General features: G+C 42.6%; 3 protein-coding genes across 8 annotated transcripts; 1 reads left to right on the top strand and 2 right to left on the bottom strand.

Moving 5' to 3' along the window:
* Nucleotides 1-1557: 1557 nt before the first annotated feature.
* Nucleotides 1558-11427, bottom strand: fubp1 (far upstream element (FUSE) binding protein 1). Of its 6 annotated transcripts, none has more exons than XR_006007238.1 (20): nt 11301-11427; nt 10746-10869; nt 9823-9858; nt 9594-9630; nt 9457-9503; nt 9297-9368; nt 9143-9200; nt 8872-9034; nt 8656-8754; nt 8411-8512; nt 8216-8318; nt 7722-7961; nt 7426-7586; nt 7183-7334; nt 7012-7088; nt 6693-6818; nt 6269-6343; nt 5768-5830; nt 2732-5022; nt 1558-2191 (listed from the first exon to the last, which is right to left on the bottom strand). XR_006007238.1 is itself a non-coding variant. In XM_041948708.1 (20 exons), exons 1-20 carry the CDS (start codon nt 11391-11393, stop codon nt 4622-4624), a joined length of 1995 nt encoding a protein of 664 aa, XP_041804642.1. In that variant the 5' UTR covers nt 11394-11427; the 3' UTR covers nt 1558-4621. The 6 variants fall into 6 exon arrangements, 5 of the variants coding, with proteins under 5 accessions (XP_041804642.1, XP_041804641.1, XP_041804643.1 ...); XM_041948708.1 differs by having other exon boundaries at nt 1558-4630; nt 4865-5022; XM_041948707.1 differs by having other exon boundaries at nt 1558-5022.
* Nucleotides 11428-12346: 919 nt separating this feature from the next.
* On the bottom strand, nt 12347-17937 carry slc25a24l (solute carrier family 25 member 24, like). Its single transcript, XM_041949505.1, is given in 11 exon segments — nt 12347-12807; nt 12897-13035; nt 13116-13283; nt 14082-14192; nt 14287-14424; nt 15911-16069; nt 16194-16305; nt 16861-16877; nt 16879-16949; nt 17415-17541; nt 17675-17937. Coding segments are annotated over 11 exon segments (1350 nt in total). The 5' UTR covers nt 17795-17937; the 3' UTR covers nt 12347-12619.
* Nucleotides 17938-19344: 1407 nt separating this feature from the next.
* On the top strand, nt 19345-24324 carry dnajb4 (DnaJ heat shock protein family (Hsp40) member B4). Its single transcript, XM_041949251.1, has 3 exons — nt 19345-19810; nt 21454-22034; nt 23558-24324. The coding sequence occupies exons 1-3, from the start codon at nt 19600-19602 to the stop codon at nt 23786-23788; spliced, it is 1023 nt and encodes a 340-aa protein (XP_041805185.1). The 5' UTR covers nt 19345-19599; the 3' UTR covers nt 23789-24324.
* Nucleotides 24325-24604: the final 280 nt, after the last annotated feature.

The following is a 24604-nucleotide window of genomic DNA, read 5'->3' as shown; positions in this document are numbered from 1 at the left end:
CGTGAGACTGCTATTAGTTCTCTTGCAGTAGATGTTCTGCTGTGTAAATGTAAAGCATATTTATTGCTGTTAAGAGCAGTTTGTGTGAAGGAAAGAAGGCATTTTACAGTATTTATTTTGCTATAAAGCTAAATGATGCAGGATTTATTTTTTAGAAGTAGTAGTTTTACCTGTATGCATCAGTGGATTTGTGATCAGCTTCAAACATAGTATGAACACCAATGTTGTATAATAAACTTTATCAGATAGAGATTTATTAGATGTATTTCCACATCCTGTCGAACATCAGCAATGCAAAACCATTAATGTACTTTGTTTTTATTACAAGCACGTGTTGCCCAGAGAAATATCTGAACAAAGGGACAGAGAAATGTTGAAATGAGTCAGACTTGTTCTGTCGTAACATTTAATTCTTTAAAAGGGAAAGGTGTTTTTGGCACCCGGACTCACAAACCTTTATGCATTACTTTAAATGAAGTCCAGCACACGCAGCCCTCAGGGCAGATACAGGAAATATAAGATTCTACATCGCCCTTGCATTATTCCGCAGCTGTTGAAACTTGTGCCACTACGTTTTTCATGATGGGCAAACACACAAGAAGCCTTACTGTTAATGCACATGTTCAAGCCTTGTGTTCATCACTGAATGTCAGTCTGAAAAGTCTTTTGTTTTCCATCATCTGTGAGGTTTGAAAAATACCACCATGCTGGTGCATCACTGCCATGTACAGAACATGTGCAGCATGAAAGCTTTGGCAGAACCGTTTACAGATGATGGATGTTATTCATTGTTGTGCACAATAGTTGCATTTTGAGGTCCATCTTAAAAAACACCCACGTCATCATGTACCGTCACAGAATCAGTGATGGGGGACAAACTCTAGTCCTCTTTCTGTATGTTTTGGACATCTGAACATGTCCTGTGGGCTCAGATAGCTCGTGCTGCTTTTCTGTTAATCAGAATCACTCAGATTACTGAATAAGAAATTAATTTTCACTGACCTAGTTCCTTCATGAACTGCAGTGATGGAAGATACACAAACTTTTAAAGTTGAGGCGAAGGATTTTGTCCCCCATCACTTACATTAGACAAGTCTTTTCAGGTCCAGTATGAACAGGAGACATGATGGATCAAAACGTGTCAACGTCCATGAGTAGTTTTGACGCAGACTTTGAGGTGGACTTTATTTTGACAACAGAGTGAAAAAACTTGACATTTGTGATTTCACCTTGTTTCTGTGTATAAATAAAAATAAAAGACTGACAATCTGCTTGGTAGTTTTGCTTTTCTTTAGTGTAAAAAATCAACATCAGCTGGCTCTCATGTTTGACTTGGTTTTGCACAGATTTGGGGGCCCTTTGTGGATTAATTAAGGGGTGCAGGGGTCTAATGAGGGCATTTACTCATGTCTGTCTACAACAAACAGATTGTTCTGTGTCATCTGGCTCCTGAATACTCATTTTGTTGCAGTGGGTATTGCTCAATATCCTAAAACTATCCTAATATACTTCATATGTTCTGGAAGAACTAAAGTAAAATGAAACTCCAGTAATTAGTCCAGTTTGTTACAACTTTATTAATGAACATGGCAACATTTCAAAAGTCAGTACAGTTGATTCAAAAAACAAAGTCCAATAGATTTGATAATACACACAGTACATGAAACCTTTTACCTCTAAGGCATGCTCCTTGTTTTGTCTTCTACACCCCCACGAACTCTGTGTTGAAACACTGAGCATCTCACACGTACAGAGTGAACAGTCAAACTCAACCCTTTAACTGCACAGAAACGTGATTTAAACTGAAAACCCCAAATTTACTGCCAATAGAAGTGCACATGTCATCGAAAGTACGTTAGTTCCTGTCCTCGTCCAACTTTCTAAAGCACATTCCTACTGACTGCAGGTTATTGATGAAGGCATTGAAGCGATAAACAACCATCAGACAACTCTAAATACACTATGGCATCATGGTTTACAGTAACAAGCAGTCCGAGCTGAAAAACATGTATCTGACCAACACTTTGCAATCACAGAAATTGAATTTCATTGCGTTGCTGTTTTACCTTATTACTGGAGCTCTTGAACGGTCTACGTTCAGCAGTGGGATTGACTCAAAGGATTCCTCCTTTTGGGGACAAACTACGACAGGGCCTGATTCTATGACCTAAGCTTGCAGCATCCTCCAACACTGTGAGCGAGAAGTGAAGGCAGCAGCATTTCAATAGCAGATTTGCACTGCACTTCAGGGCAGATTCACACCACGACAGAGAAATTTTAAAATAAAAAGAAATAATCATGTATTTCACCGTTTTTGACCTAGCAGTTGAGCACATTGCTAACTTCTGTCAACAGGTTTGCATGGCATGCAGATTAATGTACCAAAGTAGACTAAAGCATCGCTATACGATCACTCAGACTTACCGGGGTGCAAAGACTAGTATCAAATATTAATCACATACGACAATGACAATTCCTCTGTGAGCCTATGCAACAACTGGTTCTGAATTAAGTCAAACTTCATGTAACAGATCATACAGCTCATGTCATGCAGTTCATTCAAGACAGATCATCTCAAAGGCCTGTTCATTGTTTTTGAGATCCTGGACATTTCTTTACGACTAGGCATGAATGCATTGAGGCAAGTTAAAGACACAGGTAAGCATTTCTTTGCATGGATATTGGTCATGTCACTGGACAAAAACACTGGTTTTCCTTAGGTTTCGCTTACCTGTGTTATTGCAGCAGAACCTAAGGTGCAAGGTCTGGGATGACACTGCAAAGATCAGATATATTGCACTGTTTGCCATCAGTGAACAATGCAAATATTTTTTTTTATATAAATATGTCTTAAAATTAACAGCCTTTCAACAAGAGTGCTCATTCAGAAAATGTCAATACTGAACTAGTCAGAAGCACTTCCACTACTAGCATTCCACATGCTCATATAGGACATTAAAGTAATAGCAGAAACCTAAGCATGCTACACTGGAGTTATGCAGTAGGACTTTTTTTTCTAAGCAATATGTTGCAATAAATGGCATTTGAAAACATGACAGTCTCAACTAGACAATGGCACTTAGCAGGTCAGGAATTCAAAACGCAAAAAACCACATGGACAAACAGTTCCTGCCAACAGTGTAACAGAGTGCTGACATTCAAAGCCTCGGTTCAGAAATCCAACTGGCACTGAAATGCTACCTACACAATCTACAAAGTCGACATACTGTGAAGATTCAAAGTGTGAATGTTCAGTCACACAAGGGGAAATGAGTCTCAAACATGTGACTACAGGACTACTCCTCTCCTCAGAACATTTCATACTTACCCAGGGACATGGGGAAAATTGCAATATTTGACAAAAATACTACATCTTTTGCAGTTCATAAAAGCATCAAAAAAGGCGGGTATCTCTCAAAGTCAGTCACAGTTTTGTACTTACAGTATAGGAGGGCGCAACTGATGGACGAAGACTGCTTAGCCACCCCCGACCCTACAACATCTATGTTCTTATCTTGGATAAACACTAACAGAATGGGCACAGCAAAAAGGATTTTTGCAATGTTTTTATATTAAAAAAACATTTAAAAAAAACAAATTTATACATTTGAGTCAGTTCGCAATTTCAAATGGGCAAGACAAACGTTTCAATGCATTTTTGGATACAGTGGCAATTTACCTGACTGTCCTGGAAAAAGAACAGCACAAAAAAATATATATATATAACACTAAAAATATGCAACATTTCTTGCAACCACGTTTTCTGGGGAACATGTTAAGAAGAATACTTGCTTACCGCCTTTCTAAACTTGCCTGTGGAGGAGGAAGTGTCTATCAAGGGAAAATACAGTGCATACTACCTCAACAATGTCAGCAAACCAGGCAAAATTTAAAAAACAAAAGAGCGCTACGGCAACGCAGTTAATGCATGAGTTACGGCACACAAGATACCTGTCGACTTTCTTAGGACAAACATCTGTCTACGGCTAAAGTCAGAGCAATGTCAGGAAACAGAAGTGTAAAAAAAAATGTCTATCAACAAGGACGTTTGTTGGTCTGAACCACTCGGGATCGCTGCACGCACATAATGTATCTAAGAGCCTTATAGACAGTTGGAGAGAGACAGGACAGCACAACTTTGAGTCAACCTTTTTGGACAATTAAACCCACACATGGCCTTGCATTTCAAACTTTTTTCCCCTCATAAAACAAAAAGATACAGAAATTCATCTCAACCCTTTTGGTTTAAAACCACCCCAACTTACCAACACAGGAGGTTTCAGTTTGTTTTATTGCAAAAACACAACAGGCAATAGCATTTTAAAACTGAGATGATTTACATGGTAATGTCTACAGTTTAATAAACATGAGTTCTAACCACATTTAATGTAGATACAGGGCTGGAATGACCATATGTATAATTACCTCACTAAAAATAAAGCATTTACAAGAAAAAGAAAAACAAAAATGAAAGAGGACGTGTTCGCCGGGTAATCTGCCATCTGTGTGAAACACTTTGAAACCAAGGAAATTTAAGATCTTCACCAAGGCGTCTGCATCCAAACATTTAACAAAGGATTTTGTTTCGACAATGTAGCATTTACTTTATGTCCACTTCACATTACTGGCCCTGTGCAAAAAAAATACATAGAAGATACATTGCATGTTAACAGCAGAAACAGTGGACTCAGCTTCCCAAAATTAAAGTTCAAAACCTGTATGGGGAGCAAGTTGTTTTGGTTAAGTTTGTGAAGCTGCTGCACTCACTGGAACCCTGTGAAAACCTGAGGACTGAAGGGGGTTAGAGCACACAAGAATTGAGAATTCAGTGGGTGTGGAGGGCAGATTCTTATCGGGGGCGTACCTGAGGGGCTTGTGGCGCTGCGCCCATCGTCTGGGGGTTGGCTGTGCCGTAGTAAGCAGCCTGCTGGCGGTAGTACTCCGCCCAGGCGGCGCTGTAGTCTGGCTGGCCTCCGGGCTGGGAGGCCGCGGCTGCTGCTGTGGCCTGAGGGGCCGCTTGACCTGGAGGGTAGAACAGCAGAGAACCCATTGGTGAACTGGCCAGCTGCTCGAGGTCATTAGATTTTTATTTAAATGCTTCAAAGTTGTTTACTGTAGTGTGGATAATTAACCAGCAAGTTGAAAGCAGTTTCTCTTTTCATTGCAAGTCAGATCCTTGCACAACGGTACCTCTACATGTGCGCATCCCAACATATTAAGCAATAACCGCAGCGTTTTAACAGCGGTTTCTAAATCCACATCACAGTAACGGCTCAGAGACGACGTTTGTGAGAAGGGGAACGAACCCAGCACCGCTTTCTCTGGGTGTCGGGTCAGAAACCTTCTGCCTTCGTGTTGGGCAGCTGGGGGAGCAGCGGCTCTACCACAGAGGGCTGCTGGAGGAGCACAGCCGCCCTTCAGCATTAAAAACATTCACCTCAGAGTGACTTCTGACTTACTAACACACATACAATAATATGTGTCATCCATGTTATGGATGGTATTCTTTATCAGAAAGGGAACTCCATAAAAAGTAAAAAGGCGATGACGTGTTATTAAAAGCCACTTGAGGACAGTAAAGGGCAGTTTGACTTCATCTCTGGCAGACCATGACTCTCCTGTGCTGTTGCCAAACTGTCTCAGACTAGTTTCTCTACTTGGGAGGGATACTCCTACTTCCAGCTATTGACTGGACAGATCACAAATCACACAATTAAACTGGTCTTTCATTCATCCCGGTGCTAAGTCTGATTTCAGGAGCACCAACCTTGTTTCTTGTAATACTCCTCCCAGGCTTTCGTGTAGTCCTGAGGTTGTTGACTCTGTTGACCTGCAAAGAGAAGAGAAAAATGTGTCAATGCATCCAAATGGTTAGAGGAAATCAGAAACAGATCCACAACATAGACCCTACGTTGCATCATTTAACTCTACACACATTCAGTAGCAGTAATACATTCATGGCACATGGCAAAACTTCAGTCAGCCATCAGTGTTGATAAAACCCTAAGATAGTCTGGAAAATAATCTACTCTAAGCTCATAAAAGGTGGTTCTGTGTCCACAGCTCAGTCCTGTAGATAGTCAAGTGTTGCAGTCTAAACAGCACAGGCGTCAAATGTCAAAGCAAGTGGATGCACACTGAAAAAGCTCCACAGCAGGCCAGCAGTACTGACAAATACCCAGACCTGAAAAAGAAGCCGATTGAATGCCCTGTGGCTGTTTAGACTGTCTTGTGTTAATAGGTGTACACTGAAGCTACGTTCATATACCCATTTTCTTGTAATATTCCTCCCAGGCCTTGGAGTAATCTGCCTGTCCACTCTGACCTGCAGCCTGTGGGTCACCTGTTAAAAAAAACGGTACTTGTAATTAGTGAATCATTCTCAGCAGTTTGTCCTCCACCTGCCTGGGTCGAGCTGTGAGCCTAGGAATGGTGGAGGAAAACTACCCTGTCCCTGGGGTTATATCAAAAAAAAAGTTTCAAAGAAAAAAAAGAAAAGGTGCTCTGCAGAAGCAAAGTCATTTAAACGGTGAAAGCAAACCAACTTCTCTCCTGTTAGCGACACCAGGAAGACACGAGCACAGAACACTACTGGAGCAAAGCTAGTAAACTACACTGCTCTACGCTCAGCTGAACAGCTACTGCTTCTTCTTGAAGCGCAGACACTTCGCTAAGAGAAACGCTTCAGTTACCTTGGCCGTTGGTTTGAGTCGTGCCAGGAGCTCCGCTTGTCGGGGTCATGGGAGCCTGTGGCTGCTGGCTGTACTGGGCATAGTAGGCTGCCCACGCCGCTGCGTTGGCATCGGCTGCTGCTTTATCTGGACACAACAAACAAAAAGTAACAAAGGTTATAACTAACACATAGTTCTAGCTGTCCATTTTATATAATACGACGTGGGTCTGAGCACGGATGAAAAGGTTTGCTCGAACAAAGAGGGTAATCATGAAAAGCTTGTAAATTTCAGGCAAATATCAAACGTGCCAGTGTGTCAAAAAACAGCAGGTACTCACTTGGGTCAGGCTGTCCCTGTTGCCAGTGTGGGTAGCCATTGCCCCATCCCTGAGGCTGGTAAGGCGCGGGTGGACCACTGACAAAAGAATACAAGAAGCCATCAGCCCCCCACATATTCTGTGTCAGAGTATTCACGTTTTTAAAAGGAGTTTGAAAGACGTGGCACTTACTGTGGTCCTGGAGGTCCCTGGTTGTATGGTCCAGGGTTGTATGGACCCATGGGAGCCCCAGGGGGTCCGGGTGGACCGGGAGGTCCATGTGGGCCCGGACCTCCGTGTGGACCAGGGGGGCCGTGTGGGCCGCCCATTGGAGTGACTGGTCCCTGAAAAGAAACACATCCTGGTCAGTAAACAAGCTCATAAGAGACAAACGTCTCCATGAATATCGTAATAAACTCGTAGCGTGCGTCTTACCCCGATCTTCTCCTCCACCAGCTGCCTGGCGTAGTCGATCTGCTGAGGGGAGCCACGAACTGTGAACATCTTGATGTTGGGATCAGCGTTGGGTGGAGGATTCCTCTGTAGCTCGATCCTGGCTCCAGACTGCTGGCTGATGCCTTTGATTGTCTCACCACCTGAAGAGTTCATAAAAAAAAAACCATTAACCACGAATACATCATTAATTCATCAGCCTGTCTCCTTAAAAGCCCACGAGAGGAGTGTGGAGGACAAAACAGTTAAGTGACCCTGTTCCCCAACATTCAACTTGCCTTTTCCAATGATGAGGCCGGTCTTCATGGTTGGGACAGTGAAGGTAAACTCCTGCAGGCCACCAGGGGGGCCCATGTTCCAATTCCCCTGCCCGCGACCACGGCCTCTGCCGCCGCCGTGCCCCGGAGGCCCGCCAGCCTGGACGCTCCTCAACAGATCGGATATAATTTCTGCCGCGTGCTGAGCCTGGTCAGGGGGGCCCATGATCTGTGCTATCCTGTCTGGTGTGCTGCCATCATCTGGAGGGAGAGAAGAGAATATGAAGACTTCCTGTTGCTGGGATCAAAATGAACAAATGCATCATGTGATTGACATGACACTCTAAAAATTATTGTCTCTCCAACGCCTTTGTATGTGCTCAGGTCTCAGATAAGTTTAGGGTTAGGGTTATACATCAGCTTTTCAGCGTGGTGCATGAGTTTTCATCACGGACCGGACACATTTCCATTTCACTGGCCATGGTTTTGTCTCAGTTCTCTTCAGAACCACTCACCTGGTTTAAACTGAATCCTGACGCCTGTGTCATTCTGTATTTTCTTGATCATCTCTCCGTTTCTGCCAATTACAATGCCCACTGCAAACCGGGGGACAGGAACCTGACAGAAAGAAAACGAAAACAAAATTCAGGAGTAGATTCAAACCCTTGTCTCCAAACTGATAAATGAAACCACCTCTTACTAATACTCACATCCAAGCTATCTCCTCCTCCTCCGACTCGTGAACCATACTCGCCCCGCTGCTCCCTGAAGCCTTGGTCTCTGATTAGCTCCATCACCATCTCTTTGGCTTGCTGAACAGAAAAGAGAGCACATCTAATTACAGCACCACTCCACCGGTCTCCATGGAGACAAATAATTAGGCATATAAAAGGACGTTTTGTATCACAGCTTGCTATAATGTTAAAAGTGCAATGGTCACAGAGCAAGGACCCACCTGAACTTTGAAGGGCTCTCCTGAAATGCGGAGTGGCTTGTCTGCACCTGTGTTTTGGGGTCCGTCTTGGATCATGACCATCTTCACTCCAGCTCTTTCCTGTCGGTTAAGAGAAGAAGCAAACACATGCCGTCATGCCAAAATGTGCACTGCTTTAAAGTCAGTCCCTGTGGTCATTCGATCCCCCTGCTACTCAAGCACTGGCTGGACACTCACCTGAAGGCTTTTGATGGTTTCTCCTCCCTTCCCAATGACAAGTCCGGCTTTAGAGGCAGGGACCATAATCTCCTGGACAGTCATTCCTGGGCCGTCGTTGTGGTTGAATGCTGGAGCCGGGCGCCCCTTCTCAACTATCTCTGTTAGTAGCCTCTTTGCAGTCCTGATGAAAGAAAAATTACCATTACAGAGTCCACAAGATGTGTATGCGTCTAAAATTAACAATGTCACTGCAAGGGGACATTAAATGGAAGTTAATTAATTTACTTACTGGATGGAATCGGGTGGTCCTGTTAATGTCACTGACCTATCCGGCATCCCTCCACTGTCTACAACACAGACAAGGAGTAGTTAATGCAAACCATACAGCAGTAAACAAAACTTCCATACCATGGTATTTAGTGAGAATCAGTGGCAGCTCTTACCAGGTGCGATCTGTATCTTGCATCCAGATTCCTGTTGTAGCCGTGATATTTGTTCACCTCCTCTTCCAATTACTAGGAGAAAAAAAGGGTGTTATCTCCAAACGTTCAGTCACAACAACAACCCTGAGCCAATGCTTTTACTGTTGGAAATAAAACTTACTGAATCCAACCATTCCATCTGGAACCTTGAATTCCTCTGATATTGACCTGGAAACAAGAGAACAAATCAAGGTGAGCTTTGCAGTAAAGGGCCTCATATGGAAGACAAAAATATTCTAATTTAACTTGAGTACATACCTTGGAGGGCCACCCATGCCTCCCATTGCTGAAAAGGCTGAGAAAAAAAACAAAAAACACATTACGACTCATTCGAGGAGAAAAATAATTGTTCAACGTGTAATAGCAACCCATGCAACAAATTCCCAATTCATGTAATGTTCAGGCCGATTACTTTGGGTAGGAAATCATTAAAAATTACAGCCACACATTAAAATGTTTACTCAAACTCTATCATCAGGATACTTACCGTCATTCGTAGCCACTTTCTTTGTCTCTGGTTGGTCTGCGACAACATGAGATAATAAACAGCGTAAGTATCTCTCATACCTACCATAACATTACTAACACTGTTCTTTAACCTGAAAATGGTTTATCAACATCGCCTAAAATTTAAATGGTTAAAGCAATACACACACACAAAACTGCATATGTTCTCTAGTACCATCTCGCAGGTGCACCGAACTCTATACAGCCCAATTCAACATCTCCCTCAAGGCTATAAGGTTCAGCTTTTGTGTTGAAACTGTTGGAGAGGTGCTGAGTGGCATTCAAGAGCCTTTTGGAGGCTTTTAGTTACATTACAACCCTTGCAGGGAGACTTTATTGCAGATTGCTGTCTTACACTCCATTACTTGTACCTCTGTGTACCTAATTAACTGGAAACACAATGACAATGATGCCACTTGGGATTAAGTTATATTATATATATGTCATGCTGCTTCAAAAGTTAAAACTCAAAAAGTAAAATTGAATAAAACAAAACAATGACTCAACCTGCCCAGATTATGTAACTGCTCACCCACCCATAGGTTTTATCTTATCTTGGGATCACAAACATTCATCCCCTAAATATGAACACATTGTCATTGCCAGGCACGGATTTGAAACAGCTGTGAAAAAAGTGAAATATCATTCAACTCTAAATACATGCAAAAACTACAATTTAACACATTAATAACATAAAAATGAACTGCTCACATGGTTAGTAACTTAGTCATGTACAGAATGTTAAGACTTGCTGGATAAAATGTTTATTGATATCAAGACAATATTACTTTAGATTTAATTTAGTTAAGTCCATTTCTAGGCAAATACGATTTAGTAGCTGCTACAACACACAGGCAAGCATTAACTATCAAGACTTGCATTGAATCGATTTGAGTCACTGACCGATATTCAGGTTAGGCATGGGAAAATACCCACCAGCGTCCTCCAGGGGCCTTTTCTGGCCTCCGTAACCAAATTCGTTAGTTGGGGGTGCCGCAACGCCATCACCGCCGATTTTTGCTGCAATCTGAAACAAACAAAAAGAATAACGGAAAACTGCGATTTAAATGGGATCTTTACTTCTCGTGTTTTGCTGCGTTTGTGCAATCACGCTGACTGCGGCCTGCACTTCTGTCCGGAAGTCTGAACCAACAAAGGAAAGCCTACACTTCCACTTCGGACACTTGGTTATGTTATCAATCCACAAAAGGCTTAGGTTAAATAATAACTGATGTTTTTTATCGAATGCAATCAATACATCCAGCGAGGATCGCTCCTGTTTTCACGTCTGTTTTTGGATTTGCGGTTTGGTGTAGCCTTAACGTTAGCAAGTCATTATTCGTTAGCTTAGCGTAGCCAGCCGCAATGCCGTATGTAACGTAAGAACGCATCGAAACTCGATTTTTGCTACTGACTTCGAAATTTTGCTTAGAATAAACAAGTTAGTTATCCTTTTACCTGTCGGGCTCGCTGTAGAGCGTCTTTAAAAGCATCGTTCATACCGCCACCGGCGTTAGAGGACGGGGGAGCCACGCTGCTGTAGTCAGCCATATCTGCTGCTCTTCTCCTCCTCGGCGCAACAAGATGGCGGGTTACATCCACAGGATGTGGACGGGAAAACTCGCGGTCAAATGACATCTCGCGAGAACTATTATCTGTGTACTATAGTCTGATGCCGTTCCACATTTGCTTTTTACAGTAATCTGGATATAATCTGGACGTTTTACTACTTTAATACGGTAAATTACGGTTAAAGCTTCGGTCGTGGTAACTTTTATTTTGATTTGTCTTTTGTTATTTGTTCTAAGATATTTTTTCGCGGGAATACACTCAGTGTGTCGAGCCTGGGGTTAACCAATTAAACATCAATTTTTATCCACATTATTTTTCACGACTTTGATTTTAGTACGTATATATAGACCTGTGAGCAGAAAAATGTCGGTAAAAGTAAAAATTATTTATTTTGGCAGAATCGATCCTGTCAGTTATTATTGAATTAGAATTGCAATGCAGTCTTTGAATGTTATAGAATGTTGAAATCAGAGGAATATATTTTAAAACTGGTTTTGTATTAAAAGTCTTGATGATAACCACATAACTACAACCATCAAATTACACTTTCTTCTGAAACTGTGAACTATAAAATGAAAATAGTTCACATACATTTAAATTGTATTTAAGTACACCACTCCAGTAAACAAAAAAAAATAGGTTGTATCTTCCATTGCAATTGTTAGGCTTTAGTCTCCAGTCTAGCAGACATAAACAGCAATTTCAGCCACTTATCTGTGGCTGCCAGGTTAGATGACATAGATAAGTTAGCAACACTGTCATAACACTTCCACATCCAGTACCTGCCTTGATTCGTTAAAAAAAGAAATGTTTGCACACCCGTTATGTAAGGGTTCAGTTCAGCTCATTACAAAGAAACTAAGAAACTTATCACACCTTAACTATAAATGGAAGAGACGATGCCTGTTATGAAATAACATTTTATTGTACAGCTCACATTTCAACACATGTCTTCGTTTACAGAGCCCAGAGAGGATTATTATGCTTGGTCACAATTTAAAGTCACCCATGCATCAGCATTTAAGTGAGGTGCATTTAAAAACCTCATGTCTCGTGCTCTTTGTCAGTGCTAAACCTTGAAGCTACAGATGTATTGAAGGTTGCATAATTCACAGCTTTTGTTTTGTGTTCCTGATCAAATCCCTGAAAAAAAAGTTTTTTAAAGTAACAGTTCACCACAGAAAGAAAGCAACCTCCTGCTCCATTCAAGACTCTGTTGAAGAAAACAGGTTTTCAAATTTTCTAGTTAAAGTGTAGTTTATCAGAGCACACGGAATAGCCCTGACAAAGCTGGCTCCCATTCCATTATAATAACCTCTAATTCCACGTCTTTCATATATCCCTATAAGTCCTTGTAATACACCTGAAGCTGGACGTGAATCTGAGCTGAAAGCTGGAAAACAAGACAGATGGTGTAAACGAGTTAAATAACTCAGATTGTTTCAAATCATCTAAATAATCACAGAGACAGCAAGGGTTTACCTTGTGCTTGCTGCTGGGTCCTGATCACTGCAAGGGGGTAACTGGTCATTTGTCCAGAAGCAAAGGCCACGAAACTGAAGAAAAACAGTTTGGAGTCACTGTTGTAGGCAGGATCACTCTTTGCCCAGTTCATGATTGACTGCAATAAGAAGCAAATGGTTAAAGAAAGCACTTTTCAAACGAACGTGTATTTGATCTTTGGGTGTTGTTCTGTCTCACCTGATGAACTGCACACTCCACGCCTGCGTAGGGGATCATGCAGAGGATGCTCGGCTTGAATCCTCGGTAAAAGGAGGACATCGACTCCTGCCTGTAAATTGATCGTGCGCAAGCTACGACACCATTGTAGGTTCCAGCTTGCTGCAGGTTCAACCTCACCTTGAGCACCTGAAGGGGACACAAGAGGAGAAAAAACTAAAATAAACGTCCACTGATACACTTATATCACACATCTTTAGGATATTCATAACAATTCAAATCCAAACATTTGCAATGTCAAAAATGTGACACTCTGATGATAAAAAACAAACATATGCAGTTTTAAAAAATGCTGCTTCACATTATTGACATGGATGTCATTCAAAGAAGATCATTAATGGCAAGATTATTAGCATCTGTTGGCCATCAGGTCAGGTTTGGAATAAAAATCTGTAATTTTACAGCACAGCAGGGAAACTATGGTACTTAGAAGGTGAGGTTGTCCTAATAGTAACTGAACCTTTCAGTCCCTCATAATAAGAGTATGTGAAATGAGCAAAATGGGGTGTAAATCTCACGTCCATGTGCAGAACCTCCATAGAAAATACAAATGCATAAACAGAAATCAAGTTTAATAGAGGTTCCAGCCACAAATGTCTCCGAAACGTTGACCCATTATACTCTAAAGACTTTTGTTCTGACACAACATGGATTTATCAGTATGCAGGTATTTTTTTCATCCACATTAATGTGACCCAAAGATGTGTGTTTCTCCTGATGACTGCCTAAAGCACCCTATACCAGCATTACCCAGTATTCTCCATATTTGCACTAATCAAACTACGGCATCTCAATTACTCAGACTGTGACATACTGATGTTTCAAATTTGTCACAGTCTATACTTGAACAACATTCAGCTGTTGTGACAAAACACAGGCCAGGACAGAAATTCTGAAGCACTCAGACCTGCCACTGATGTCTGATACCTCTAAAGGGTAGAAGGCAGCGTGAGCGACAGCACCGGACACACAACCCAAGCCGAAACGCTGCTGCACCGTCAGGGTCTCCTGCGTTCTGCTTTGGGTGTACACCTTCATCTGGACAAAGCAGAGAAGCTCTGAGTGCACTGGACTTTTAGAAATACGATGCTGGTGCATCAATAATTCACGGGTCTGCCACTGTATGCCTCACCTGGGCGTAGATGAGACACTGGAGCGTTGACTGCGGCGTTCCTTTCAGCACATTGACGGCGTTGCCTTGCCACATCGACCGCAGACCACCTGCCCTCAACTCCTGAAAGCCTTGGGAGAAGGCCTTGGATCCATGAACCTAGAGGAAAAACTCTCATCTCATCTCGTTACATCGCTTTCATTGGCAGTTGCAATAAATGTGAAGCTATGTGATGCCTCCTGAAAAGCAGTATGCTGATAAATTCACAAGTACTGTACCTAAGTACAAATTTGGGGTGCTTGTACTTTACTTGAATATTTCCATTTTATGCAACTTTATAATTCTACTCCACTACATCTCAGAGGCAAAAACTTTTCAAATCAGTTTTATTTATGTAGCACAATATCACAAGTTTTCAGTCTGTACAGCATACAACCCCCATCCTTAGACCAAAAAGGAAAAACTCCCCCAACCCCTTTTAAAGGAGGAGTGAGTCATTCTACAGGAAGACTGCTGACATTCACCAATTTGAAATTCAGCGATTATCTCCTCACAGTCTGCTAGCTGTCCGTTCTGTGTGTGTGTGTGTGTGTGTGTGTGATGGAATAAAAAAATCATTTTTTTGTACACAGGCCTGGCTCTGTAAATGGGAAACAAGGTGGTTCGGACCGAGCCAAACAACACCACTCCAGCCAATCGGCAACAGGTGTGCACAGGACATGGCGAAGAGGAGGCGAGATGAGGAGCAGCGAGAGGGACAGTAAAATCTGGCACGCGAGCATGTGATCGCATTGTGAGGAAATGTCAATCCTTATCCAGAATGACTCATCGCACCTTTAACGGGGAGAAAATGGAAGAGACCCCAAGACGAGCAGCAGAGGAGGGATCCTCTCCCAGGGTGGACGGACCTTTGACCTTCAGTTATTGTGCTAAACACGCTTCATGTGAGTGCTCAGATCGACGATGCTGTTAGAACAGGTGAAAGGCAGGAATACAGTAAATGATGCTGCTCTTACACAGTGGCGTGCATGGGGGGCAGGGGGGGCGACCGCCCCCTCTTGTGGTCCAATTGTTGAAAAACGCGTGCTAAAGTGCCACCTGGGAGCCAAAACGCGCATTAAAGTGCCCTCTTGGACACCAAAATGCGCGCTAAAGTGCCCCCTGGGAGCCAAAACGCGCGCTAAAGTGCCCTCTTGGACGCAAAAACGCGTGCTCAAGTGAAGTCCTTTTCGCCCCTGCCCTTCAAAAAGTCTGTGCACGCCACTGCTCTTAGATCTCACTCGAGCTTCATGATCACATAAACCTGTGCAAGCTTCATGTCCAGTGGTCTGCAGCGTGTTGTGCTTTCAATGGATTCTGCCTTAAAACAAACTGTTCCACCGAAGTGATGTTTGAAAAGAGACTGAAATATTTTTCTAACAGCTCAGCCGCTGCCATGCACACCTGGAGGTGTTTTCTTAGGTGTCTGTATCTAATTTACTGCTCCATTGAGGGCCATCCAAAAAAAAAACCAAGTGTTGCAAGTAACACATTCTTGGGCATTTTGTTTGGGATCAGACATTCATAAATGTATCAGATCAAGTAGAAATAAATAAATCCACCCGTGCATTTCGCTGATGAAGTAGCACCTGGTGGAGGAGCTGACCTGAAGCTGGGTCTTGAGGCGGTCGATGGGGGCCGTCACACTTCGGGATACAGCATCTGCCAGCCCTGCAGCGAGAACAAACGTCCTCCACACACCAAAACCAGACGCCTCCTCGGGGAACTCGATGGGCATTGCACGGCTCTCGCCCACATCGAAAACCTACAAACGGACGAAATGAGCAATTCCATTTATCGTCCTTAAATCAGTGTGTTGTTACTCATGCTTAAGTGGACGGTGCTTGCGCCACAGTGTGTGCACACCCCTGATTTACTGAACATCTCACCAGACTGTGTTTCCATGAGGACACCAGCTCCCCAATGTTGTCCACGGGGTTGAGAATGACGTGGTGCAGGAATTCGCCCCAGTCCACTGTCATCGAACTGTCCTTATCCATCCTGGTGGCCACAGCAACGACAGCCATGTCACATACTCAGTGCTTTGTTGGTTTGTTTCATCACAGACTGTAATGAAGAATCGTAACGACCAGCTGTGTATTCTGCCATCAAACTGTGTCTAAAGCATCGATTTACAAAAAGGATTACTCATAAAGGTTTAGCAGCTGCTGGAAATAATATAGTCGATGAGTAAGAAGTAACTGATTGGTGACAGAGCAGCAGTGAGACAGATAGCGAGTCCACCTGCAGGCTCGATGGCTTATTGTCAGGTGAAAACTTTCAGTAATAAAGGTTGGTGGTGAGGCAAAACTTATTTAGATTACAATCTGGCATCATTTATCAACCCGTTATACCATAAGCACACCTTAATGTCCAGTGATGCCACAATCTTTACAATAGAACATCTGTTTAGAAAGCAATAATGTGATCAATTTGTGAAATCTGCACCAGTGTGTCTTAATCCCAGAACTACAACAGGCTTCTATATTTCACGTGAAGGAATGCTTGATCAAATACAACAATGAATCCATGAGGTAGTGGGCAAAAAAATCTTACATTTGAATTATTTTTTTTTGCATTCGGCTTTGATATGACCACTCCTAACTCCTTAAACAAACATATGATGTCCTCCTGGTCAATCACTCCTGATCAGAGAAGAAATGCACAAAATTACAAACAGATACTGGCACTGCTCTTCCAGGTTATGCTCTGCAGAGTGTCAAGTGATGTCTGCGCTTCACATTTCTGGGAGGTGATACTGGAAACTCTGTGAGTGCAAGGGTCACAGTCTGCAGTGCTGTGCGGCGTATTGTCCGCTGTGTACCATAAACACAGCATGCCAGCCCTGCCCGTCTGACCTTGAAAATGCAGTTTACTGTTAAAGAATTAACATTTATTGTAGTTAACAAAGATTAGACACAGCTAGGGCTACTCCTCTTCTACATCAGTAGTCAAAGAAGGCATGTGACACAAAAAAGAACAAAATAGTAGGTGTAATGCTTCAAAACAAATTTAAAAATCATTACATAGTTTACATTTTCTCATGTTTCCCTGAGAAATATACATGAATGTGCAACATTTTTGCGAGAGATAAGGCTCTAAGCACTCACCGCACTTGTTCTTGTCAAGGTCATGGAAGTAAATTTTCCATTTCCTCTCTCTGTCCTTCATGTAGCTGAGGAACTCTTTATAATCCAACAGGCCATCTCTGTCTTTGTCATAAGAATCAATGATATTCTAGGAGAAAAACATGGCAGGTTTTGTGGGGACTAGCACTCGAATTAATTAATTGATTGAAATAATAGCCTGTCACATGGAGTACATGCTGTTAAAAATAATAATGATTTAAAAAACAGACTATGAAGACTACCTGGACCTTGTCATCTGAGAGGATCCCATGCTTCCTCATTTCGTTGTGGAGCTCCGCCACAGATATGAATCCATCCTGGTTTCGATCCAGTTTAGCAAATAAGCCCCGAAACTGCTCCATGGTTCGTTTAGAGACAAATGAGCCCCGGGCGAAAAGTTAAGATGTGAATAACGCAGCCTGTCTCATCGGCTCCTGTTAGGGTGAGCAATAATACACTGATGATCATCAGATTATTGACCTGCAGGCCTGCTCTGACGCTGACTCATCGGCGGAGCCCTGCGCTGCTGCAATAAGCGCTTTTATCATACGGTCAAAGAGAAAAGTTCACTTTCTCTGCGGTACAGCAGGTGGCGCTGTGGCTGCGAGAGAGCCGGCGCAGCATCTTCATCCTCCCTCATCACTGTGCCCCCTCCTCTATTTGAGGAGCTGCTCACAGAGTTCTCAGACGCAGACCCACAAGGTTATAAGAATAATAATGTAAATGCACTGAATAAACTTGTATATATGATTAAACTGAGCCATCAATAGGGTTTAATAAACTTTTGTGCTTTGCCTCGTGCTCATATAGATAGATAGATAGATAGATAGATAGATAGATATATTTTACTTATCCCAAGCTGGGAAATTGCACTGTTGCACTGTTGCACTTCTTTTAAAGTGTTGTATTTTACTTGATTTCATGCATTCAATGTAATCTATTATTACCTATATTTTATTACTTTATTTTGTGGTTTTATGCATTTTTATTTTCATCCTTATTATCAGAATCAAGTGGGTTTTATTCTCCATCTTATTTTACATTCATTTTTAATCTGTTTTTATGTCCATTCTGTCTTTTCTATGTGAAGCATTCACTCGGTGCATGTGATTTCTTTCATGTAAAGCACTCTGAGCTGCAAATCCCTGTATTAAAGGTGCTGTACAGATAAAGTTTATTATTATCATTGTGATTAATAAAATTCACTGAAGTACAAAAAGCAGGAAAAACAGGATATACACTGTACCTTTATTTGTCAATGGTTTGCTGTGCAATATCCGTATACTATTTTACTTAAATCTACAATTAGCTTCTTTAATTTGTTTAGTTGTAATGTCATGTTTATGATATATAACTTATTTCGTATTTATATGTTTTTTATGTATTTTTTAAGCATTTTAAACATTTAACATGTATATCATATATAAATTAGCATTTGACATGTGTAACTTTGACCTGGGACAATCCCATGTAGGGTAATCAAATACTTTCCATGTGAAATTCCTCATGGAACTATTGCAAACACATCCATGTTGTTAAATCAATAAATATCCCACATGGACTAAACTGTGTGACTTTTGGGCTTTTTGGGCAGTAAAGCGGCTGCTATTAGATAATAAAAGCTTTTGTGATTTTAACAAAGCTCAACAATAATTAAACAGCAAAAACACACACATGGGTCGATTAATCCGGCTTTAACCATCATTTTGAAGGCCACTGTAATAAATATTACCCAGCTGTGACGAGCTTCCTTCGCTTTAAGTACATTTATTTATTTATTTATTCATATAGTCCATCCTGACACACACACAAACACACACACACTGACACCGGTGCCCGGCTCACCGGAACCAGATCTGGTTCTTGTGCTGAACTTGACGCTGGCGCTGTGGATGCAGGAGAGGGAGCTATTTAAAGAGGGTCATCCGCTAACGGATGCATAGCACGGGGTCCACGGCGTTGACTAACCGCCTCTAAATGCTCCTCATCCCTCACTGCGTCTCTGTCTGCGGCTTTATACCGTTCATTAGTCCGGACTGAGGCCGCGTCTCTGCTGTCACAACCGCCCGTCGACCAGACCCGGTCCAGGCTGCCAGCTCCGCTCCGAGGGCTTAGTCCGCTTCCCAGGCCGATTCTGTCATCCATTTTTCGGGATACGCGTGAAAAAATGGGTAAAGATTATTACAAAACGTTGGGCATCTCCAAAGGAGCCACAGAGGAGGACATAAAGAAAGCTTACAGAAAACAGGCGCTGAAATGGCACCCGGACAAGAACAAGTCTGCAGCCGCCGAGGAGAAATTCAAGGAAATCGCCGAAGCATATGAAGTCCTCAGTGATCCGAAGAAAAGAGAGGTTTATGATCAGTATGGAGAAGAAGGTAATGTGCTTCTTTTAATGGCGCCGAGTTACATTTATACCTTAATCCAGCCTCAGCATACCGCTATAAGCCCGTTATAAAGCCTGGATGGATGTGCAGCACAGCTGGCTTTAATTCAAGTCCCTCACTGCACACAGCAGGCCCAGAAAACAGCTGTTCAGCACATTATAGGTCCACAGCTCTGTGCATTTTATTCTAAGGGTTGGTTATTACACTGTATCTGCAGTTATAAGCCTGAGTTATAAGAGGTGTGAAAGCCTTGTCACAATTTCCACCATAGATTTTTCCAAGAATGTGGCTTTTGTGATAGAAATAAAATAGCATTTGATGATGTCAAAGCCAGTGTCCTACCTATGATGTTGTGTTTTAACTTAAAGCTTGAATTTTCAGTCCAGATGGCACAGCCACGGGTGCAGATGGTTATAGGTGGGAAGCATGTTGCATGGAAAAGGGAGAAAGAGCACAGATCATACATCCATTTATCAAAAACTGAATGGCATATTGTGTTTTTCATGAATTTACCTTTTTTTGTCATTTAATGTTAAAGCTCACATGCTGAACGTATCCAGAAATGGCTGTTTAAGTAAAAACAAAGTGTTTTTTCACCAGCAAAGCAGGCAAACGTCTGTTAGTAGTACCCCAAAATGAAAATGTGAACCTGGAAATGTGTGTAATATGGCTCCTTTGAAGGCTTTCTCAAGCCATGCAACAATGTGTGCATCTATGTGTGCTTTAGTGGTGATAAAACATGAGTTCTTTAACCTTGCTATTGGAAAAACCACCTACCTGAGTAGATTGTCTTCTGTTGTAACTCAAACATGGAAGATCTTGAGTTTGTAGTCTCAGAATTTGTCCACCAAAGACAAAGAAGTTCCTTTAAAAGGCATTGTCATTTAAACCGCTTTTGTACTTTAGAGTATCAATACCAATTCCAATACTTCAAAGTGTTGATGAGCAATATACAGGCTCAATAGTTTTTTGCCAATATAAAATGTGTATATCATGCTTTGTTATTGTAAAGACAACACGATGCTAAGGCTCGCTATGATGCTACAAACTGAGACGACAGGCTGTCGCGACTGAATTAGTTTAAGACAAAACACTGAATGACAATGACAAATGATAACTGAAAGGCTCCAACTAATGATTGTTTTCAGAACTGATTAATCTGCTGTTTAGTCTCACAATAAACTGGTTAATCGTTGGTGGTTGACTGAAATATCGATTCATCAGAATTCCTCAGAGCTCAAGGTGACGTCTGCATGTCTTCTTTCGTCCGACCAACGCTAAAAACCCAAACATGTTCAGTTCATGACAATGTTAGGATGAGGAAAAGTGGCAAATTCTCACATTTGAGAAGCTGTAACCATCTAATGTTTGACAGTTCTGCTTGAAAATTCACACAAACAATGACTCCATTATCACAACAGTTCTGTCAAATGACTAACTGATTAATCAGCTAATCGTTGCAGCTCTAAAAATTTGTATTTAATGCGGATTGGTCGCTTCATGGGCGATGCATGATCCGTGGATTGGATCGTGCATCTCTTGTGGAGTTAGCATCACTTGTGGCATATGGCAGCTCTCCCGCTGCTGAGCATCAATGTTGAGGTGACTGATGAATCATTTCTGTTGCCTATCAGGTCTCAAGGGAGGAAATGGGCCAACTGGTGATGGACAAGGCAGCACCTTCACCTACACCTTCCACGGGGACCCTCACGCCACTTTCGCCACGTTCTTCGGGGGCTCAAACCCCTTCGAGATCTTCTTTGGCCGTAAAGCCAACGGCCGAGACGACGAGGACATGGAGGTGGACGGAAACGACCCCTTCGGCTCCTTCACCAGCTTCAACCTGAACGGGTTCCCTCGGGACGGCCACATCGGGCCCGGGGGGCAGCAGCGGCGGAAGCAGGACCCGGCCATCATCCACGAACTGAGGGTCTCCTTGGAGGAGGTCTTCCACGGCTGCACCAAAAGGATGAAAATCTCCCGCAAACGGCTAAACCCAGATGGCAGGACCATGCGCACTGAGGATAAGATTCTCACAATCGAGATCAAGCGGGGCTGGAAGGAGGGAACCAAGATCACGTTCCCGCGGGAGGGAGACGAGTCGCTCAACACCATCCCCGCTGACATTGTTTTCGTCATCAAGGACAAGCCACACCCTCACTTTAGGCGGGAAGGCTCGAACATTGTGTATCCTGTGCGCGTGAGCTTACGACAGGTGAGGCGTTTTCTATTTTGGCACCCACTTTGACTGAGAGCGGTATTAATAGAGTCTGATGGATGGATTAGTCACACAGAGGGAAGAGTCAGAGCAAGCTCACACTTAGAGTGCTGCCTTACAGCTCCGGTGCTCCAAAAACCCTGGTCACAATCAATAAGCTGTAGGTAGTCTGCCTCGACAGCACGGACATACTGAATGAGCATAGTACTGAACTACACACACACTTCGGCTGTGCGCTTATGCAATCTAGATCATCAGCATTGAGAAATAGGAGCTGTATCACGGGGAGGGCAGAGAGGCGACACCCGCCCACGCACACCAAGAGCAAGATGTACTTATATGGTTCCTCCTACTCTCAGAGATAGAGCTCACGGCTTCATCTCATATCTGAATATCGACTTTTCACGACGTTACAAGTGAAAATTGTTGAGAATTGACGGATAATTGGAAAAATTAAATACAATCAAAGAGCGTCAAAGTTCATTCTTGACTTGGTCACAGAAATCTGATAAAATAATCTTAACTCAAGCACCACTGGAGTTAGAGTCTAGTCAGGCTTCATCAGTAACACAAGACAAAAAGACAAGAGAGAGTTCTGGGATCGCATCCAGCACTTAGGACGATCTCTGAACTGACAGACCACCTGTTATCACCTGATGACAGCTGAGCCATCTCCACGACAGCTGAGCAAACCCGCTAGTGAAGGCTGCTGAAAGCTCCAGGAGAGCTATTAAATGGCCCTTAAGTTATGAACGTTCTCTGAAAGGAGTTGTGTTATTTGCGCAGTCTTCAAATTGCTATGGTCCTGTGCTCGTACCGCAAACACTGTGGTGGATTCAGATCCACTCTGATCAGAAACCTCTTATGCCAAACATGGTTGGATTAATGGTACAGCCCAATTCAAGGTTACCTGCCCACCAAGTGGCATGAGCCTTAGGGGTCTTTAAATCTGAAAAAATGCATCTGTTGAGGAATTGTAAGAATTAGAGCAACCTGTTAGAGCTGCTCTGATATCTACCAACCCATATTAGCTTATCGCTTATATGTAGTGTTGAAGTATAAATTAGTTACAAAAGAAACTGTAGCAGTAGCAGTCACGAGCGTCCATATGCTCAATGCATGTGTTGGTCAAGATTCTTTAGAAATAGAGATTCTGATGTAAAATGTTTATGCGTTATGTAAAAATTATCCATATCAGCTGATTTATTCTCATTATTAGATCTTCTTGATGCCATGAAGTAGATCTGCCAGGGGTTCAGTGCAAATATCTGCTGTCAAATGATTGTTAAGGATCAGCACAACTTTTGCTCCATGTAATGCAAAATAATGGATCGTATATTGACATCATCCTCACTAATATCATGATATTCATTTAACCACATTACTCAGCCCTAGTTTACACATGTATAACTTTAATCTGAGCCAGTGAGCAGACTCATGGGTTATTTTCTCTTACAGCAGATCCTGTGTGGGCTGCTGCTCTCCTGATTCTCACTCTTCCGCATTTCTGCCTTTTTCAGTCGTTGTGCGGATGCTCGGTTACCGTGTCGACGATAGACGGGAAGACGTGCAACATGAAGATCACCGATGTCATCAAGCCCGGCATGAGAAAGACTGTTGCCGGGCAGGGTCTCCCCTTCCCCAAAAACCCCGAGCAGAGAGGGGACCTGGTGGTGGAGTTTGACGTCAACTTTCCTGACACGCTGCCCGGCAACGCCAAGGACGTCCTGAAACGGCATTTACCTACCTAGGATGAAGGACTGGGGAGATAACGGCATGACAGCGCACAGCCTCGTTACCAAACACACTCACACACACACTCACACACACACAAGGACAGTTCTGACAGTTCACAGATGGACCTCCTACAGAAGAAAGTGCAATTTCTATTTTTGAGCTATGTGGTGTTTTTATAAATACCATGCATGCCAAGTTGATTTAAAAGCAAGTGAAAGACTGTCTGGGTTGTTGATATCTGAACGTTACACATTTTATGTACGCGGCTCTTTGCCACAATCACTTTATCTTTTCGTTTGTTGGAAATATTTGGTCGTGAATGAGTCCACAGTTGCCAAGAAAACCCCAGCGATCCTGGGAAAAACTGCAGTGCCAAACATTTTGTCGCTCTAATTTAGATTCAACAGGCTTCATTACTGACATGTTTCAAGTGTCGTTCGCGTTTATTTTGTCACGGAGAGACGGAGCCTGTGTTTGGAGGCTGGCTCGACGTTTGTGTACAGGTTATCAGAGAGGGGAGAGGGGGAATGAACTCACCTGGATCATCGTGTGTGCATTTTAGAAAGTGACATGTGAAGAACTTGAATTTTAAAATAAATATTTCCACATGAAGTGATCTCGAGCTGTTTGTTACGGGGAGACATTCGACGAATCCTCCTCTGTGAGATAAACAGTGTAGTAACAATAATCACTTGAAAACCATTAACACTGCTCAGGCCTATTTATAGCCAGTAAACAGTCTGCATAGCAATATTACACTAAATGAGTTCTCTACAGCACAAGACAAATTCATATATATTCATTGTCACATGTCAATATTTTGTTGTTTT

The sequence above is a fragment of the Chelmon rostratus genome, chromosome 12, assembly GCF_017976325.1.
Source record: "Chelmon rostratus isolate fCheRos1 chromosome 12, fCheRos1.pri, whole genome shotgun sequence".
In the NCBI taxonomy this organism is placed as follows: domain Eukaryota; kingdom Metazoa; phylum Chordata; class Actinopteri; order Chaetodontiformes; family Chaetodontidae; genus Chelmon; species Chelmon rostratus.
This window is presented reverse-complemented; position numbering and strand designations above follow the sequence as displayed.

Coding starts and splice junctions, on each gene's coding strand:
- fubp1 (XM_041948707.1), bottom strand. CDS start 11,393: ATGGCTGACTACAGCAGCGTGGCTCCCCCGTCCTCTAACGCCGGTGGC. Junction 9,859..10,745: donor CATGCCTAACCTGAATATCG/GTCAGTGACTCA, acceptor ATGTTGTCGCAG/ACCAACCAGAGACAAAGAAA. Junction 6,344..6,692: donor GACTCAAACCAACGGCCAAG/GTAACTGAAGCG, acceptor TTTTTTTAACAG/GTGACCCACAGGCTGCAGGT.
- dnajb4 (XM_041949251.1), top strand. CDS start 19,600: ATGGGTAAAGATTATTACAAAACGTTGGGCATCTCCAAAGGAGCCACA. Junction 19,811..21,453: donor TGATCAGTATGGAGAAGAAG/GTAATGTGCTTC, acceptor GTTGCCTATCAG/GTCTCAAGGGAGGAAATGGG. Junction 22,035..23,557: donor TGCGCGTGAGCTTACGACAG/GTGAGGCGTTTT, acceptor TGCCTTTTTCAG/TCGTTGTGCGGATGCTCGGT.